We start from the raw sequence: 20,094 nt of genomic DNA, 5'->3' as shown, positions 1-20,094 counted from the left end.
TACAATTACATTTTTGCAGTGGAAAAGGCGGGAGGTCGTTAAAATGCCAGCAGAAGGCGCTGTTGCCCAACAGTCAGCCTCTCTGCTCCCATTCAGCAGACATTTACTCGCAAGTTTCCGAGCACGGTGATTGGCTGAGACACGTGGTCATGTGATCTGGTTCATTTTTGAAAGTTGTTTTGGAGTACCGCGTGGAAGAAAATTCACCTTCTTATTGGTAACAAATGATATCAGCTCCTGCTGTTGGTGCTGTGTGGGATCAACAAAGCCATAAAGTGTATTACAGCTATTAGAAAACAGTTGTTTATTGTTATTAGACAGCACAGTGTGTGCTTTGTAACCCGAGACCACTTCAGTTAAAGGTGTTGAACAAACTTGTAGCTTCATTGACAGCAACTGTTTGAACACTTTCACACAGAATATTGAGAGTTGTGCATGAAATGCTCCCCATGATGATGATGATGTTGATGGAAATGGTCTTAAAGAAAGCCTAATTCACATGCATAAAACTGCATGCAAGTCATTAAAACCATAGGAAACATAGTATCAACTAACAGCAGGAAACATGTGCCTGCAGATTCTTCTAAAACACCCAGGAGGTCATGCAGGGTTTTTATTCTCAAATTATGTCGAGGGAAATAACTTTTTATGAGAACATGCATGTAAAAAGTGACAAGCCTCTGATTTGATGTCCCTCCATTTATCATACCTGCCCCACAGTGGCAGCCATCCAAACCTCAACAGCATCAGCCCCTGGGCACAGGAAAAGGAGGAGGAGCAAAGCTGCTCTCCACTCTGGGATTGGTCCGGAAGAATGAATTACGTCAGTCTTATTGTGTCAGGTCCATCGGGGAGAAAAATGTATTTGAGAACAAATCAGTGATGCATGTTTGCTGTTTTGTCAACACTTCAGAGGTCAAGAGGCTTCAGTAAAAAAGCTATAATCGGTTCTGTCCAACAAGGAGCTAAATGAATAGAACATCTTGAATTAAATAACTGGAGGACATCATAATATTAATATTAATGGTCAGAGACCCAGTTATCACACTTGCTGCTTGTTCAATCATTGCATTAGTAAGTAATAGGCCTGCAAATAACTACAAAACCAATACAAAAAAAACATTTTCTATTTTCTCCCAGTGCTTCTCTGTTCCCATTTCTATCATGGCAGTTACATCCTCCCAGCTTCCTCCTTTCTACGACTTTTCCTCAGTGCACATCAGTGTAATCGCCGTTATTGAGTAAGTGCAACTTTGAGGATTATTTATGAGCGTGCGCGGTGTTGTGAGTGGCTGTGAGGAAACACGTGATGCCATTAAAGTTTGTTTTATGGCCCGGGACTTGACAAGCCAAAATATAATTCTCATTGTGTATTAGTAAGACCGTCCAGATGGGTTGAAAAGCTTGAATTGGCAGGGCGCTTGTACCAGGCTGACTTTTCCTTCAGCATGGATGTGTTTGTTCCACGGTGTGCCATGTGTTGCAGTCTCTGTGGTAAGCTGTGTTTTATCATTATGCTCGTGGTATGGGCGTGTGATGTCACACTCAGTGCTCAGGCTGCACTGTTTCCTGCCTCTAAAAGCGGCAACAGTGCGCGCCCTAGACGAGCAGAGAGAGTTCGATGATGCTGGAATGGAAATCGTGTTTAATCTTATTACTGAGCCTGGTTTGGGTTTTAACTTCTCAAGACTCAATCGATGCTTTTCCGCCTGGTGTTATTCATGTTGTTGGTCTGATTCACTGCTGCATGATGTAGTTGCTTGATAGCATTGGGCTTCTTATTTGCTAGGAGGCGGAGAAATCAACCTGTTGTCACCAGAGTTGTTGAAGATCCCTGAAGAATTAGGAGAAATGTGTTGAAGGCCTAATTAAAACGATACACGTTTATGTGGCGTCATTGTATTACAATTATATTTTTTATAATTCACAATTCGTTTGGGCGACAACATTGGCTTCAATGTTAACCAGGTTGAAATTAATAAACTATGGCATTTAGGTTACAATAATACATTTGTTTTCTCTTTTTTATATTGTGTAGCTGCTGCTTGATTCCCTGTGGGCCTCATGTATTTATTAGGCAGGCTTTAAATGTCACTGTTAGAAATCCAGTCTAATAATAATGAAATACTATTTCATGCAAAGTTGAAAGGGAATTAAAACCTTTATTTTGTATTATTATCAGTCAAAGAACGCTCCCCTACATTAAATAGGCCTCGTGTCTTTTGTTGCTCCCTAACATTTAATTTGCAGCTTTTTGATAGAAAAAGCTGCAAATTGTACTGAAAAAGAGAGTCGAGCTGAACTAGTTAACACTCCGTTTAACACAAGCTGCCAGGAAACGCTGACTTTATCATTCTTTTGTTGTGATTCTCGGCTTTGACCCGTCTGAAGGACGAGCAGAGGAGGTGAAAGACAGGTCAGGCTGTCTCACTAATATTGAAATGTGAAGTGCAAGAACGATTTTTCCACCCGATTCTATCATTTATCTTTTAACTGTGGTTAAAACGAATATGTCACGTTTTTTAAATTGAAATTTGAATGTACATTTTGAGAATGGAGATAAAAGCTTCTCTATGCGTTATTTTATTTCATATAAAAGATGTAGAAATAAGCGTTGAGTCGACTGATTTTGGTTTTATTGTCCCGTTTTGAAGGCCTGTATTGTAACTTTCAACTTGTCAACATGAATCAAGCTGACATTTTAACTGTAGCCATACTGCTACATTAAACTAAACAACTTAATGCAACATCCAGTAAATAATCAGTTAGTATAAATATGCATACATGCCTTTTTTCTTATTAAAGAAGAACATATGGTCCGGCCCAATCTTTATTCAAGCTTTTTCCAGAACTGACACATGAACCCAGTTTGGCCAAATGTGCTTCAAAACAAATGTTTAATAATAATTAAATTGTTTAAATCTGACACTCAAAGCGTCATGTAGGTGCCATACGAATGTCGGACTGTTTTTGTTATAAACTCTCAGCTTGATATAAGGCGACATATTTGGAATCAATTACATCCTATTATTATAATATTAATTTTGTGTGTTTGGAAAAAAAATATTTAGCTGATTTTTGGAAACTAACAAGCATGTCTTCACCATTCTCAGCTTTAATTCATTTGTAAGGATGTCTAGGATGTCTCAGAAGGACTTGCAGTATGGCGGTTTGGTTAATGGCTGACGCGGAATTTAAAAACTTTTGGACCCTTTGAGCTGTCACCAGGACTGAAAATAATTGAACTTTTTGAGAAGTTTGTAAATGATTTTGTTTGACCTCCGTGGCCTCTCGCCTCATCTCTCGGGCCAGTGTTGATAAGCTGCCTCTATTAGCCAGCAAGTATTTAACAGTTATCTGTTGGTGAGTTCATAGTGTCACTGCGTTATTTAACCAAAGCTTATCTTTGATTACGAGCTGACAGCTTGTAAAAGTGAAGTCCTTTATATTATTTAAAGAAGGTGTTTTTTTCTAATGATGAACTTGGACTATGATGGAGGGAGGAGGACCTACTGCACAGAAACCTGGGTTGACCTCAGATAGCCTACTGCCTGATTTTGTTTCGTTCAGTGTCCTTTGTTGTCCTTTGCTGCTTAAATTGAAATGAATATGCCTGGGCAGAAGTAGGCCTACAGTTTTCTAATTTTTAGAAGCTTGACTTTTGACTTAAAATCAAGGAGATGCTTTTACTAGATAAATACATTTAAAGGAAATCATCAAAACGAGAGGAAAGGCTGCTTCAATGAGTTAAAAGTTGAAACTGATTAGAATTTGACACTCTGATTAAAACCACTAATAGGACTTCTATATAGTGTTTTTTTGCCTCTTATTCCTTATTGTAAATAGTTTCTGTGAGCCACTTTGTGTTTGGCTTAAGGACTCTACAAATAAGGTGGTGTGGTTATAGGGCTGCTGAAAGTGGGCAGTGTCGCTTGCTTGCCGTCGTCTATATATACCCTGTAGAACCGAATTTGTGTGATAAAACCACAATCACAGATTCGATTCTAGGGGAGTATATGGTCGATGAAAAAACTTCGATTCAACGACTAGTTGCCATCTTATTATCAAGGGTTTGCTGCCTGACATGCTGTCAGATGATCCAGTGAATGAATGAGAGTAAATCTGACAACACCACATACTTCACAAGAAGCTCTCGGGGCATGCTGAAGCTCTATAGGCTTAAAGGAAATCTGACGCAAAATGTTTCACATGAAAACAAAAATAATCAGTATTTATTTATTAGCTCAGTGTGTTGGACTGAAATACCAAATGGACTTACTTAAAGAAAGTCACAGCACACTCCAGCTGCAGCTTCTTCCTCCTGTGGGTCGCTTGTGTTTCTACATTATTGATTCCCAGAGGCTGCTGCTGCTGGCCAATAGGCTCATGAGACAGTTTTTTTTCAAAGGGATGGGAGCAGATGAAGTGATGAGATTCGTGTAACTTTTGGATGACCCCTTCTTGACAAAGACAGTGTCCATCAATTGTCCTCAGTCATTATTCGCTGCTTTTATGCCGAGGGGCTTTTTGTATCTTTTGTTGGTTTCTCTGTTGAACCATGTCTTCAAGTTAGACTTTAGAAACTGAAATATTTTTTATATCTACTTGGATTAAACAACCCCATGCACAGTCAGCGAATCCTATTTCTGTATAATATATAATTTATAATTTAAAAAGTAATTATTATTGATATAAGGTTGGAATTATGTTTTTTTTTTTTTTTTTTTTTCACGCATGTCTTTTTATTATCCAAATGTGCATGCTCATATTTCAGTGCAATATTTTGGTGTATCTTATGTTAAATACAATTGCTTTTCGTTGTGTGTTTACCCGTTCATGGACCAGCATCACCTCTATTGGCCGCTCTGGTCACATGGTTCGCTAACTTTATTCAGTTGACACCAAGTAGGAGGGCTTTATGGAGGGAGGAAAAAAAAGACAACTCGAGAAAAATTAGTATTTTCTACCTTCAGAAATTAATGGCCATGAGTTCGTATATGGTGAACTCTAAGTATGTGGATCCCAAATTTCCTCCCTGCGAGGAATATTCACAAAATAACTATATACCTGACCAGGGCACGGAATTCTTCAGTCCATCGCAGGACACAGACTTTCAGCATCCAGGGATCTACCCACGGTCAAACTATACGGAGGAGCCCTTCAGCTGCAACACTGGGCAGGACTCCACAGTGCAGCCACGGGGTCATGTGCAAGAGAGATCCAGCCGCTCGAGCAATTTCAGCGAACAGACTGAGCAGGCCCCCCCGGTCCAAGTGCCAGGACCCCGGACTTGTGGACAGCAGCAAAACACAAAGAGCCCAAATGGGATACAGTCCAAGCAGCCTGCTGTAGTTTACCCCTGGATGAAGAAAGTCCACGTAACTAATGGTAAGACCTGCACTTCTTCTTCTTCTTCTTCTTCTTCTTCTTCTTCTTCTTCTTCTTCTTCTTCTTCTTCTTCTTCTTCTTCTTCTTCTTCTTCTTCTTCTTCTTCTTCTTTTTTCTTCTTCTTCTTCTTTTTCTTCTTCTTTTTCTTCTTCTTCTTCTTCTTCTTGTTCTCTTATGGACCAACTGAGACCTGTACTTTAGAAATCATTCAGTGTAATATTTATGGGAGTCTTTGAAAGGCCTCGCCAATTACACAAGTCATAAATTTTTATAGCTCAGGAAATAGGCCGCTAGGTGAGCGCCTGGAAGCTACTGAAAACAGATATTGACCGGCTGTACTGCTGCTAAAATGGGCCGCAAATCTGCTTAAATTCAGTTAAAAATCATTCATTATTTCCTGCTATCGCTTCCTGCTCTCGGTTCCCTGTGAATGTTGTTAAAGTTTGAGCGCCTCGGGTAAAGAGAGTCTCCTCTTGTTGTATTGTTTTTTTTCCTGCATGCTGCATTGGCCACATTTGGTGACTTTTTTTCCTGTTTGTTTTCTTTCTCCTAGTGAACCCGGATTACACAGGACCTGAGCCCAAACGGTCTAGAACAGCTTACACACGGCAGCAGGTTTTGGAGCTTGAAAAGGAGTTTCATTTTAACAGGTATCTGACGAGGCGGCGACGGATTGAGATAGCCCACACTCTTTGTCTCTCCGAAAGGCAAATCAAAATATGGTTTCAAAATAGACGGATGAAATGGAAGAAAGATCACAAACTACCCAACACCAAGGGCAGATCTGCACCAGCCTCCAGCCATCTGCAAAGCATCCAGAAGGATAACCAGACTGATATCACATCATTATAAGAGAAGAGGAAGGTGTCTCACCTTTTTTTTTTTTAAAGAAATAAACTGTACATAAAAAAGACAGAGGTTGCATCTGACTTTTGCATGGACTGGTGTTGTTTTTAGCCATTTTTTTATTTAACGAAAAAGACCCTAGCAGTGTTGACTCAAGACTGAGTCAGAAAATCAGTCTTTATAAGTGAGAGGTTTGAAAGCTCAAAGAGACACAAAAACATCGAAACAAACTTTTCTTTTCATTCTTCTTTTTTTTTTGTGGACGTTACCTACCTGAGGATATTTAATGAGCAACTTCAGCTGATTTCATGGATTTAAACGAAGTGTTCCAGCGCTTCTCATTTGGATTCACGCTGGCTCTAAAGATTGAAATCTCTTTATTCAGAACAGGGAATTCCTTGGTTCAAATTACACGCACACACACAAAGGTTATTTCTGTTTTTCTTTCTATTCAAACCTCACATTAAACGCACAATATATAAATAGCCTATATATATATACTTGAAGGAACTATTATTTACATAGAGCACGCCAAACACAACCTACTTTCGTAAGTTGCAAAAACCCCGTTGAATCTCTTAGTTCCACGTTTCTTTGTGACTCGTATATGTTTTAACTTATTTTGTACAATAAAGCTTTGAAATTTTCTTAGCCTAAATATTATTCCCAAACGCAAGACATTCCTGTGTGCATACTATTTTGAGTGCCCTTATAAATCTCTCTTGACATCTTTTGTAAACAGTGTACATTTTCAGAGGCTCTCTCGTGCCATTTGAAAGTCTTACTATGAAAGATCATTTGTTCCTGCATGGCATCAAATTGATATTGGATGTTTCTCATCGGAAATAATCAAATCCAGATTATTTTAGGAATTTAATTGTTTGTTTCTTCTCGATATTATTTTTTACGTCATTATTTATTTGTTACAAAACGTGTACATTTTCGTATTGCACACATACTATTTTAATTAAAAGTATTCGTTAAACTTTAATTAATCTAAAATATGTTTGAACTCTTGTGGATTATTAGCATGGCTTTATGCAGAGTTTTAGTCTTTAGTTGATGTGGGAATCTTCTAGTTTTTCATTTACACCGAGCTAACCGAGGGGGGCTTTCACGTCACATTTCAAGACAGCTATTTCTTGTTTTATACCCTCATTGTCTTCGGACAAAAAAGCCCAGAAGCTCTCCCAGTACGAAGAAGACTTCTCTGTGAAGTCTTCACGATGAGAGGCTTGAAAAGGTATTTCAACCGAAGGTCGACAAAAGCAGCAGTGGCAGGTTCATCCAGGGGACACATTTCAGCCGCAAGGACTGACCCCAACACCTCTGACCCGCCGGACAAGCAGTATTTTCTCTCCCAGGCGCTCTTCGCTTTGGTTTGGAGGGTTTTTCCAAACTTAAAAAGCCAAAGTATTCAACGAGTCAGGGCTTAAATTCCATAGTTTGTACACGTGTTTTTATCAGTAGGCCTATTTAAATCAGCCCCCAGAAGCTTCTGATTTGTGCATTTGTCTCCTCATGTCAATATGCAATATTTTTGGTTTTATTTTTGTACATGCTTTTTACCTTGTATTGTGCATTGAGATGCGAGAAGTATATTGGAAAAATAAAGATTTCTACTGATTATGCATTTACATCATTTCATCGTGCATTTTGTTGCGATTTCTAATTGTTTTTATCCACTCGAGAAATATTTAGATTTAGAGGTAGATTTTCCCGGGCATACTGAATTACTTTTTCCTTATTGCTCAAAACCTCATTTTCATTTTAATGCGGTTATTTTAGTGTTATTCGTTTTTTTCAATTTAAAAAAGGATCACTTTTGGTGGGAAACGAGTTTTTCTTTAGTGGCAACAAGCGTGTGGAGCCATATGGACCTCGAGCCCCCTTTTACAAAACATCCACAAGCACACCAAATGTGCGCTGCATGGGAAGATTCAGCCTCTTCTCCTGTCAAGCGTGAAATTATCGAGCATAAATACATCATTGGTCTGTAGTGTGTAGAAGTGTAGCATATATTTTGGGGAAAAAAACATGTTAAAGAACGAGTTTTTATTCTGGTGTGTCTTAATTTTCGCTCATTAGCTCTTATCGAGAGGAGCGATTGCGCAAAGACCTCCTCACGAGCTCTTTGTGGAGCTTTTCAAGGTAATTTCACTCAATAAAAACTGCGTGAGGTTATTTGACTTGAATCTTTATTGCAAAAATATTTGTTAGTTACATGAGTCTTTATTACAGAACAGAAACACACATGAAGTTTACTGGCCTGGTAAATTCAAACTGACAAATAAACTTATCCAAAGCCGGTTGTCCTACTCCAAAACCAGAAACCTCCCCAAACACCACTAACATTTTACAGAATGTAAGCATACACACTTTATTAACTACTATATATTGATATTAAACCCCCTCCTGCTTTACGAGCTGTGCCTTTATTGAAAATGACCCACTGCTACACTGACCTCCGACCCTCCACACTGCAGCATCAGTGCTGATACAAACAAAAGTGGTCATAAACGGACATGTGGAAAGACAATCTTCAGTCACTCAGCAGTGTTTTCATCCCCAGTGACCACCGTCTCATCCCCGCTGAGTGCACGCGGGCCTACCGGCGTGCACATGGCTCTTATATGTTTGTGTATGTGTAAAATACACGAGTGTGTCATATAGATTCAGAGAGAAGCTGAGACAAAGTGATGCAACCAATCCACCATCCTGCCATAAATGATCTGCACATAGATGCTGAAGAAAGGATGAGCGAGAGAGGGGGAGAAGAGAGGAGTGGGGGGAGGGGAGGGGAGGGGGGGGGGGGGGGTGTTATTAGCACAATTGGACAACTAACCTACCTAATATACATTACTAGTTCTTTAAGATAACTATTGATTGCTTTAAATATATATATTTTTTAAAGCCTATTAATATCAAACATGACTTGTTTGAACTCCTGGTATTAAAACATGAATTAAAATTAAACCACACAACACAGTTTACACCCTAGCAATTATCAGGTCAGAGCAGCCTACTACAACGTACAGTGTGTAGCCACACTGACCTACATGTCTGAGCTGCAATAAATGGGAGCCAAAGGCAGTGCCATTTTCAATGACACTGCACCCAGTGCAGGAATACAACGTCGTTGCTCTCCATCCGGCCATATTTGATTTCCAGCTGTTTTTTCGCAGAAGACTCTCCGAGCCAGACAACCCCCCTAAGATATATTAAAGTGCGCTGTCTGCATTCAGAGATATAATCCAGAGACTATACCACTCCGCTCTCTATTCTCGACCACGTGATTGTCTAAATAATTAATGCAGCACGTCCCCCTAGAAACACGGCGTCGTCATTAATCGCAAGGACTCTATCAGACTTGAAAACTGAAGAGATCCCCCAAGAAAAATAATATCCGATACCGGGCTCAACCGTAGCCCCGCACTTTAGCGACACACCAGCTACACATCCGAACCAATGGATGCTTGGGTAGGTAAATATTTCAGCATTTTTCATGTTGCCCGATCTGGTAAATGACGATATCAAATGTCGTGATATTTGATAAATTGCTGCCTTTGATGTATGCGCTCTGAGCAGGATTGTATATGCTGTGTTGGTCGCTGTATGCATGTCTTCTTTTATCAAATATGTTCGAAATGGTTGACGGTGGGCTGTTTACGCATTTATCTTCAAATGGATTGATAGGAGAAATGGTAAAAACTAAAGGGCAGTGACATGTATTTATGGGGGCTCGCTGTGAATAAATGCTCTTTCGGACACAGCTCAGTGTGGCCCCTTCACAGGGCCCACTAGTTCTTTATTCTGAATCTAATTCTGATTTTGACCAACTTAGTGCAAAAAAAAAAAAAAAGGAACTAAATATTTAAAACAAAAGGAAACCTCTTTAGAAGTATACACTGCTAAGTAAAAATAAACATATCTTGATTTATAGTCCACGTTTTCAACCTAAGATAAATAATATTTTATTTATCTTCACTTTTACTTTTGCTCGCGAGGACAGTGGTGGGTTTCTACTCTGTTTTATTGTTAGTGGGGGCTGATTTGATTTTGATTTCTAAGAAGTCTTGGAAGTTTGGGCAGGCTGACAGTTCTGCCTCCTTGTAAATCATTCTCAGTAATTCCTGAAAGGGTTCGAGGCTGTTGGGGGGCCGGGCGAAAACTGTAAATCTTTCACTTTTATTACCCTCTGAACATATGCTGCGACGCTTCCAGTCCTGCATCTCTTCGTGTTCTTCTTCTCAGCAAAGATAACCCACAGCTGGAGCAGCCGACGCTCTCTGCGGCTCCAAATCTTCTTCTTCCAATCCACTCTGGTCTTTTCCAATATATTTATTTATTGGTTTTCAAGCCGTGCCATTATTTCTTTTCTTTCTGTGATTGATATTGAAAACAATGCAGGAGAAGACATGGCTCCCTCATTCTTTGTGTTAGATCAGTGTGTGAAGACAGACACAACAAACAAAAGATGATAATGTGGTTTATTTGAATACAATCCAGTCCCAGCTGGAAGAAGAAACCCATATGTTGTGGATTTCATAAATCATTTTCAAAATGCATATCCCACATAATCGCAGTTCCTGGTCGACTAAATAGGACATCGATAGGAAGTATAATAGTATTGTTTTACAATATTAACCAAAATACTCAACTGTGGTGCGTTTACGGCCCACTTTGGACATTTTATTGTAAAACATTTTTAGGAACAAGTGTGGGAAAAAAATCCACACAAGGTTGTACATTTCAAAGCTGCTGTAATATATTAAATGCACAGAAGATCATTTTAATAACGTAAAACAAACACACTACACTGCATATGCTGCAACTACTGCTCTGATAGAGCAGGAGAATGTGCAAATCTTTATTATTAATACCTTAACAATAACATATGATATAATGCTTGTGTTTAAACACTGGAGTGCAGGCGAGTTGTAATTCAGCAGGAGATGAAAAGAAATAGGCAGTGCAACATTTTCACACAGTTCAGATGAGGAAATAAACGCCACCCTTTATCAAAATGGATTGGTGAGGTAAGGCTCGGTTGTAGAAGAGAACAATCACGTGAACAAATATGCTTGTATCTTAAGGCAGCGCCTTTATTTGTCATCACATAGCTTCCGAAACACCCCAAAATCCTACTGTTAGCTCCAAATGTGTACAAGGCCTAACGTTTCTGAATTCTTGTATATTTCAATGGGTGATTGATTGCCAGGGATTTTTTTTTTCTGGAATAAGGATACCTTGTTCGCTTTTTATTGGTAGTTGAATGCGAGTCCTTCCATTCTTTCGGGAATACTGTCTCCATTGGTATATGGAAATGTCTGAAAAACAGCAAGATCAGGTTTAGGACAGCATTGTCTACAGACAAAGGGTGAAGGATTTATTCTAGAGACTGCGTGGAAAGGAACTGAGACTGAGAGGGAAGCTGGTTTATGATGAATTGATTCTCAGGTAAGCAATCGCATGGCAGAAAGCAACCTTTAACCACGGGTTAATATAATGCAAGGAAATATATATGATTTATTCCACTCAAGGAGGTGATGCTTGTTAATGTCGCTCTCGCCGGCGACCGTACGGATATGTAGTCCACAGCTACCTCCTCAAAAGCACATTCATATATATATATATATATTTTTTAAAAGCGCGTTCAAATATTATCGACAGATTGAGCTCGAGCTGCCCTGCTGCTTTTCAGCTGATTTCACGTTTCGATGAAAACCGTCTCGGAGGGAAGAAGTAGGAGAGGAACTTTTCTTTTTGACTCTTGGATCGTAAATCACATTAATTTGTTGTCTTATCGTCACACTGGCGTTTGCCTTGATTTATGTGGTTTCAACTATATGGCTTTGTTAACCTGCAACGTTATATTATACATGAATTCATATTGGATGTTTTGAAGGATTACCGGGCTGGATAGTGAACAAGGATAAAGGCAAATACTTAATGTTTCTACTATTTGTATACGTTTTTGGCTCACTTGTATTTGGTTAATTGTAACTCATGTGATTTTATTTTTCTTTGGAGTTGGGAATTTAAAAATAGGCCTGAGTCACTAAGACAATAAAAGCTTATTTATTGTATAGCCTATTTATGTTGATTATTCCCCATTTTTCTCATATTCTGCAAATTATTAACTGTTTTACAATGGATTAAGGTTTAATTTATGTGCACTAGCCTTACATATTATCGTGATTGTGCGTCGTTGCAGAATAGCTTCTGAATTTCTACCGAAATCAACAAAAAAAGCAGCCTTCGAGCAAAACCTTCTGCTGCAACTGGTGATTTCACATTTTGTGAGCATCTCTCTCCAAGAAAAACAAACCTTGTATTTTTCTACAAACAACAGCGAGTAGAAACAATATTATTACAAATGCAGTTATTTCTTGCATGTAACAAACATTTCCAACAATAACAGAAACTGCCTCTCAAAAGCTGTTTAACTTGAATATGTGCAGAGTTTGAAGGGCTAGCAGGAGAAACGACTAACTGGTATAATAGCACTCCACATTGAGTCCGGCCCATTGTGTGAAGCAAACTTACCGTAACAACGCGTAGGCGAAAAACACTGCTGTTTGAAAAGAGGACCATGTCTGCTACTAGTAGCCCAGTGTGCTCAAAAAGCACTTCAGGCGCCGATTATCGACCAGCTTTAACAGATATTCCACATCGAAGGAATGCATCAAAAAATATTTTAAGTAATAAATCCTCAGATACAAGCAGGGAAACAGAGGTGGTTTCACACTCACAGTACAAAAACAAAACAATTCAATGAAATTTCCTGAGGTTTAATTTCTACTTTCTTGCCGTCGGTCGAGCATCTAGTCCTCTGTTTCAGTCCCCGCTGAAAAGCTGCTTTAAATGTATCTGAGAGTTGAGTCTTCTTAAAGCCAAACTGCTCGTTGTTCATTAAACTTTGACTAAATGCTGAATGACCCAAAGGTCACCTAAAAAAGCTTATGACTGCTAAATATTTGGGCAGGCTCTTTGTGTAAAAAGTGCACATGCAATACTTTTCTCTTTCAAGCAAAGACTTGAAAGAAAGTGTCATATGCGGTTATTGGTCAAGACAATTTAGCCTTCCAATTTATATAAATTAAACAGGCAAAAAAAAAAAAAAATTAATTGTCCAGGAATCATTTGAATTAAATTGTATTTCTGATTTAATAAATTAAAAATACTATCATTTTATATGTATTTTTAAGTATTTAGACAATTGGGCCTGATTCTTTATTTCTGTATTAAATATTGGTGTATTCATCGAATTTCAAGCCCATATTTGACTGTGATTTAAAATATATCTAATGTGAAGAAACATTTTGTATTTCTCCTCCAGGTCGAGGTGGGAGCAGTGATGAATGCGTGAGGGATATAAAAGAGAATTGCGCAGATTTCGGTGAGTAACATTTCTTTAATGAAGGGAGTGGACAGCACAGACCAACTGCTAACAAGGTGAAAGGGTGATTTGTTATTAGGCTACATATTAACGCTCACAGTGTTTCACAGGAGGCTTAAATCACGAACACAGACATGAGGGATGACTTTAACTTCGCCTGTACGAGTAATTATTTGCACAGGCCAGAGTCCCATTCCGAAAAGCCCAATTCTACGTTTGCAACAGCGAACATAATACTATTTTCCCACACGAAAACAACATATAAAAATACATGAATTATGTTTACATTTTAATTTTAAAAAAAAAGCAAAAAAAAACATGCACATTATAAAACGTAAAACCAGGAAGAGTTTCACCGTTTCGTTCCACGACTCTCTCATTGTAACCGACGCGTAATATCCCTGCCTCTTTTTAACCAGCACATTCTCTCCAGTCTTTCAGCTCGGTGTTTGGCTGCAGACTCGCGCTCAGCCAGAATGGACGCATCGTTTATAAACTGAGCCTCAGTATGGGAGAAGTCGCCGAGTATGAAATTCTTTCCCTTGCCTTCCTCCTACGCTTAGTTTTACACTTCTGAGGGCTGCGAGTCTTGAGGACTGGCTGAGGCCGTTTACGACCATAACATTTGCGGTCATAAATTTTGCTGCGGTCCTCACTGACAGGTGCAATTGTTATGCACGGCGTAGGCTGCACCTCCTCAAGCCACCAACGTACAGTACAAGGCCCTTTGATGTTTGTGTTTCAACTTCAGTTGCCGGCGTGCGTTGCTCTGTTATTCTCTAAAACAAATGTAGCTGCAAAAATACCCAGAATATTTCATACATTTTCTGAGTTATTATTATTTTTCAATTAAAGGTACATTTCGAATGAATGGGTCAGAGCCAGAAAACCAAACAGGCAGCCAAAATATATGGGTTCAGGCATGTGTAAAGGCTAATATCATATTTACCTCCTACCCCCATCCTCCAAATCACTCTATCTCTCTCTCTCTCTCTCTCTCTCTCTCTCTCTCTCTCTCTCTCTCTCTCTCTCTCTCTCTCTCTCTCTCTCTCTCTCTCACAGAGTTACTCACACAAACCCATATCAACTACGATTTGATCTAAAATGAATAACATTTATTTAACAATAACAAACAGTGGCTTCTTCTGTGCGTAAACATGTGATCCAAACGCATGTGTGCGGCCCTAGTGGGCTATATTTCTGCTGCAGGGAACAATGCATGACTGGCTTTGTCAGGCCTTGTGATTAGTGAAAAGGGTATTGTGTGTATGTGTGTCAAATGCTGATTCAGCTCATTTCTGAGGGACTCCTAAAGCCTCCCAGAGGGTCCTTTTAGCACAAGTTAAACTTTAACTGTTTTGTGCCAGAATTGAGTCAGAATGGCTCCAATCTAGGGCTGGGAGGTGCATCACCGTGAGAGACACTGTAGAGACAGTTGGTCATTTCTAATTTAATAGCTGATGTAACCTATAGCAGCATGAACATTGGGCCAAGCAGAGTGATTCTTCTGCTTTATTGTGAGTTTAAACCCTGAATCTCAAACAGTCATTGGAATAATGTTAAGGAGGATGCAGCTCTAATGAGTGTAGGTCTTATTCATGTGTGCCCCTATGAGTCTGACACATTTGTCTTTGTAGGTCACAGACTGGAGCAACGGTGGGAAACACCAATCACGTGAATAAACAACATCCATGCCATTGGATAGAGTTGCACTGGCTCATTGTCTTTGAATCCACAAAATGCAGAAAGCAACATACTACGATAACTCTGGACTTTTTGGGGGGTACACCTTCCCCAAACCAGACTCTTACAACTACGGCGCAGCTCATCAGTCCTACCCTGCTGCTAACATTGAGAATGACTACCAGGCCTCAGTGTGTCCCATCCAGACCTCTGCTGTCCGGCCACCAACCCTCAAAGACAGTGACCTGAACGGAGACTGCATGCGACAAGGCAGCACTCAAAGCAACAGCAGCAGCCAAGCCACGAGTATTGGGGAGCAGCAGGCACCTCCACTGTCTGCATCCTCTCCCAGCCCCAACAGCTCTGCACCCCAGAAGAAGAAATCCCCACCCAGCAGCACGTCCAGTACTGCCACACCAACCCTCACAAAGCAGATATTCCCTTGGATGAAGGAGACCCGGCAGAACTCAAAGCAGAAGGGCAGCAACTGCACCAGTGGAGGTATAGACAATGATGGTGCGTGTGTTTGTTTGTATGGGGGGAGGGGTGATGGGCTGGGGGGGTATAGGGCCATGTTGTGCCTACAGTTTATGATTGCATTGGTAACAAAGTGTATGGAAAAAAAATCTAAGATGTTGCTGTGGTTCCTTTACAGAGGTGAGTGATGAGAAGAGCCCACCAGGACCAGCCTCCAAACGGGTCAGAACTGCTTACACCAGCGCACAACTTGTGGAGCTGGAGAAGGAGTTTCACTTTAACCGCTATCTGTGTCGCCCACGGAGAGTGGAAATGGCGAATCTGTTGAATCTCACCGAGCGTCAAATAAAGATCTGGTTTCAAAACAGGAGGATGAAATACAAAAAGGACCAGAAGTCTAAAGGGCTCGCGCACTCTCCCCTGGGACACTCCCCGGATAGAAGCCCGCCGCTGAGTGGCCCAAATCACATTGGATACTCTGGCCAGCTCCAAAACGTGAACAGCCTCAGCTATGACGCGCCCTCGCCCCCGTCCTTCGCCAAACCCCAGCAAAACATGTACGGTTTGGCCGCGTACACCGCACCCTTGGGTGGCTGCATCCCGCAACAGAAGAGGTACCCGGGCCCAGAGTACGAGCACCACGGCATGCAGAGCAACGGCAGCTTTGCCAACGCCAATTTGCAAGGCAGCCCCGTTTATGTGGGTGGGAATTTTGTTGATTCCATGCCAGCCTCGGGCCCCATGTTCAACCTCGGCCATCTTCCCCACCCCTCATCCACCAGTGTGGACTACAGCTGTGCCGCTCAGATCCCAGGAAACCACCACCATGGACCCTGTGATCCCCATCCCACATACACAGACCTCACCTCTCACCAAGCGTCTCAGGGAAGGATTCAGGAAGCGCCTAAACTCACGCATTTGTAATATGTGGTTTCTGTGTGTGTGCGTGTGTGTGCGTGCGTGTGTGTATGTGTGCCAAAATTATGTTGCGCTCTTTTTATTACCTCACTAGTCTAATAACTACACTCCAAGCGAGTCGTGTGTATTATTACAGTATTATTGATATTACTATTAATGCTATTGTGTAACTATTTTCTAAATAATACAGCTTTGTCCATTTCTGTTGAATATTTGGGGATGCGCAGAAGCAGACTATGGTTGTCAGTTGTTCCTTTTCTTTGTTTTGTTTTTTTCTTAAGTGCAATGCGCAATTTTTGACTGAATATTTCATGCCGTTACTTGAAGGTAAGTCTTGTAGATCACGAAAGTAGAAGCTCATCTTTAGAGAGAAGGACTTTTAGGGAAAATTTCGTCTGTTTTGTAGGATATCACTCTCCTCACGGGCATCCTATTTATTTATTTTGTATTATGTTGCATAATCTTTCGTACTAGCATATAGCCTATTTATTATTTAATTACTTTTGTATTGCACATTATTTATCGTTTATATGCGAGTATTTATAAGTGTGGAGTTTTTTGTAAGATTGGACAGATCAGTGCACTTGAAAGTGTTGGAAAAACAGGGTTTGAAAAATGCTATGACTCGCAGTGTATTGTTGAAAACGAGCATTTCTAATTGTAAATCTGGGATAAATGGGACATTTGATAGTGTATAAACACCTTTATATGTCCATGGTTAATCTTGTGTCGAACCTAAAGCAAAACGTAGACTATCGAAGTATGAAATATTATACACACCAGCATGTCATTTTGTGTAGTCCATTACTATTTTTATTTGTCTTCCATTGTTATTCCATTCAGTTGGATACCCATAAATTTATGAAACCCTAATGATATTGAAATGTTATATTTTATTGTGTTTAACATTTTGTAAATAAAGTGCTCAAACTTGTATTTTTTATTGCATTTTGTTCATTTTGTAACAAACCCTGCAGCACTGGTCGCCCACTGTTTGATTATTTTTAATTCCTCCCAGTGAAACTGTCAGGTAACAGTACCGAGGAGGCTTATTGACTCCACAGCTCTACTGTACAGTACAAACAGAGAGAGACAATCAATAATTAGACACCAGGATATCTAAAACTCATCAGACGGCTCTATGCTTCCAATGCAAAGTTCATTTCAGCAGGATAAAAGGCTCTGGAGATTATTGATGTTTCATTGTTATGAGGGAAGTGAGTCTATGGGCTTATTGCATCTTCCACATGTCACTTATAATCTTTTAGACTCGGCCACATGATTACCTTCATATCGGCTGGGACAAGGGAATAAGCTGCATTTTCCTACAGCAAAGCCTAAACACTGGCTGTCTAATTGATTGGTACACATCTAAAACATTTTTTTAAAGTTTTAAAAATTGCAAGTATAGAAATGTCCATTCACTGATGGGTTGGGCAGAGCGGAGTGACAATAACAGCGAAGAAATAATAAGCTTTGACATTGGAAATGATACAACGATGGATATGCGTGTATTTCTTTCCTTGTGCGTGTGCGTGTGTGTGTGTGTGTGTGTGTGTGTGTGTGTGTGTGTGTGTGTGTGTGTGTGTGTGTGTGTGTGTGTGTGTGTGAGAGAGAGAGAGAGAGAGAGAGAGAGAGAGAGAGAGAGAGAGAAAGAAAGAGGGAGAGAGCAGTTCATCCTTTATTGCTCCTGGAGAGCCATTTCAAAGCTCATTAATCAAAAACTCGTCGCTTTCAGACTCCTCGCTGATCCCTCCTCCTCCTGAACAAAGCATTTGCATTCCAAATCCAAGTAACACATTTCAAACCGAGCAGCCTCAATCTTTAATGGTGGGGGAGAGTTAAAAAAAAAAACCTACTGTGTTCACATTTTCTGAGATGATGCATCCTCGGATTTCAGAGCGCATCAAAGCAAATAAAATAATCATCAGTGACTCCGAATCCGTGCAGGTCCCACAGCCACTTTAGTCCCAAAAAGTTTTTAGCTGAATGTGACTCAGCACGCAAGGATTATCCTAAATCCTTTAACAACATAGCTTTTAAATGGATTTCATCTGATTTCATAATGTATTACTGGATCTTGGCTATAAGCGACTAATAGCCACAAATCAACTCAGTATTCAGTGGATGGCGGCCATTTTAACCCTGGGTGAGCTCTTTCTTCTTTCACCCCCCCCCCCCCCCCCCACACACACACACACTCCCCTGCAGCTTTCTGCACCGCGCTAGTCATTTATTGAGACCCCCAAATAAGTACAAAAAAAATGTTTTCCCAAAGCAAGGTGGATATTAATAATTTAATTTAATATAATAAAAAAATATTTTATGTAATCTGCATTATTTTTCCTACAGAAATAACCGATTCAAATGAAAATGATATATTTGTTTAACATAAAACATCTTTCTGGCGGGAGAAGAGCTAGATTGAAAATTTGAACACGAAAATAAAGATTATAAACTCTTTAACGACAAAATAGATATAGGCTTCCAGGGACAATCACACTTTGAAATAATACAAGTCAAAATATCATGCTGTAACACCAAATGGAGCAAATGGAGTTTCAGATGCTATCCTATATCACACCCCTGACTGATTGGGTGTAGCTGAGATCAAATTCAACAATGTAGTTTACAAAAAGGAGTTCCACCCCATTTAGAATTAGCAGCAGCATAGTTCCTTTAATTAGAGCTGCTTTGCAAAAAAAAAGACTTCTGCATAAAGTCTGGTTATAAAACTCTATGAAAACACATCTTTAGAGTCCTTTGTTGCTATTAATGAGTTGTAATCTTTCTGCATGAAAACAAACATAACATTTGACAGTGCAGGAGCTGGCAGTATGCTTTACTTGTTTTAGGTTATTCATAAATTTTGATTTGCAATTTAATAACAAGTGAATCATAGCCATAAATAAGTAAAGCAAGGAAAGCTTTGTTGGAGCAGGCAGTGCAGCTGGGAGCTCATTTTGTGTTCCTGATTGGATAAAAGCGGAGCAGACCACGCCTGCTCCGCCTGGGGGTAATATTTACATGTGGAGAAGTAGCCCTACTGTAGGCTAACTATTAATGAGAACAAGAGGTGTTAACAGCCATTGGCTCATCTATACACAGGGCATAGAGACAGCCGGTTATTTAATTAAAACATTTTGATAGGTATTCTTTTGTTATGTGTGATGGACAGAGAGCTTACAGCGAGCCAGCGTTGCATTCAAAGTGTCTGAAGTATAATAAAAGAGGTGCAGTCACGGCTGCTCCTTGTATTAATTTATAGTGTGCAGGAAGAAATATCCATTCACACAGCACCAACACGAGACAATTCTTTTATCAGACCTCGAAGAAAGTTGGTGTGCACTGAACATATCGCGATGATTCCTTTCTGCAAG

At 39.9% G+C, this 20,094-nt stretch overlaps 2 protein-coding genes across 3 annotated transcripts; both read left to right on the top strand.

Moving 5' to 3' along the window:
• Positions 1 to 1,360: 1,360 nt before the first annotated feature.
• Positions 1,361 to 7,861, top strand: hoxd4a (homeobox D4a). 2 transcript variants are annotated; one of them, XM_029458770.1, is made up of 3 exons: positions 1,361 to 1,494; positions 5,076 to 5,388; positions 5,942 to 7,861. In XM_029458770.1, the coding sequence occupies exons 1-3, from the start codon at positions 1,453 to 1,455 to the stop codon at positions 6,238 to 6,240; spliced, it is 654 nt and encodes a 217-aa protein (XP_029314630.1). In that variant the 5' UTR covers positions 1,361 to 1,452; the 3' UTR covers positions 6,241 to 7,861. The 2 variants fall into 2 exon arrangements, with proteins under 2 accessions (XP_029314630.1, XP_029314629.1); XM_029458769.1 differs by lacking the exon at positions 1,361 to 1,494 and having other exon boundaries at positions 4,892 to 5,388.
• Positions 7,862 to 15,375: 7,514 nt separating this feature from the next.
• On the top strand, positions 15,376 to 16,796 carry hoxd3a (homeobox D3a). The gene is made up of 2 exons (XM_029458768.1): positions 15,376 to 15,820; positions 15,975 to 16,796. Exons 1-2 carry the CDS (start codon positions 15,376 to 15,378, stop codon positions 16,718 to 16,720), a joined length of 1,191 nt encoding a protein of 396 aa, XP_029314628.1. The 3' UTR covers positions 16,721 to 16,796.
• Positions 16,797 to 20,094: the final 3,298 nt, after the last annotated feature.

Source organism: Cottoperca gobio, chromosome 21, assembly GCF_900634415.1.
Source record: "Cottoperca gobio chromosome 21, fCotGob3.1, whole genome shotgun sequence".
NCBI classification, from domain to species: domain Eukaryota; kingdom Metazoa; phylum Chordata; class Actinopteri; order Perciformes; family Bovichtidae; genus Cottoperca; species Cottoperca gobio.
Note: the sequence above shows the minus strand (reverse complement) of the source record. Positions and strands in the feature narration are given on the sequence as shown.

Excerpts from the sequence above, each read along its gene's own strand:
- hoxd3a (XM_029458768.1), top strand. The coding sequence starts at position 15,376 with ATGCAGAAAGCAACATACTACGATAACTCTGGACTTTTTGGGGGGTAC. Across the intron at positions 15,821-15,974 it reads CAGCAACTGCACCAGTGGAG|AGGTGAGTGATGAGAAGAGC; the intron begins GTATAGACAATG and ends GTTCCTTTACAG.
- hoxd4a (XM_029458769.1), top strand. The coding sequence starts at position 4,980 with ATGGCCATGAGTTCGTATATGGTGAACTCTAAGTATGTGGATCCCAAA. Across the intron at positions 5,389-5,941 it reads GAAAGTCCACGTAACTAATG|TGAACCCGGATTACACAGGA; the intron begins GTAAGACCTGCA and ends TCTTTCTCCTAG.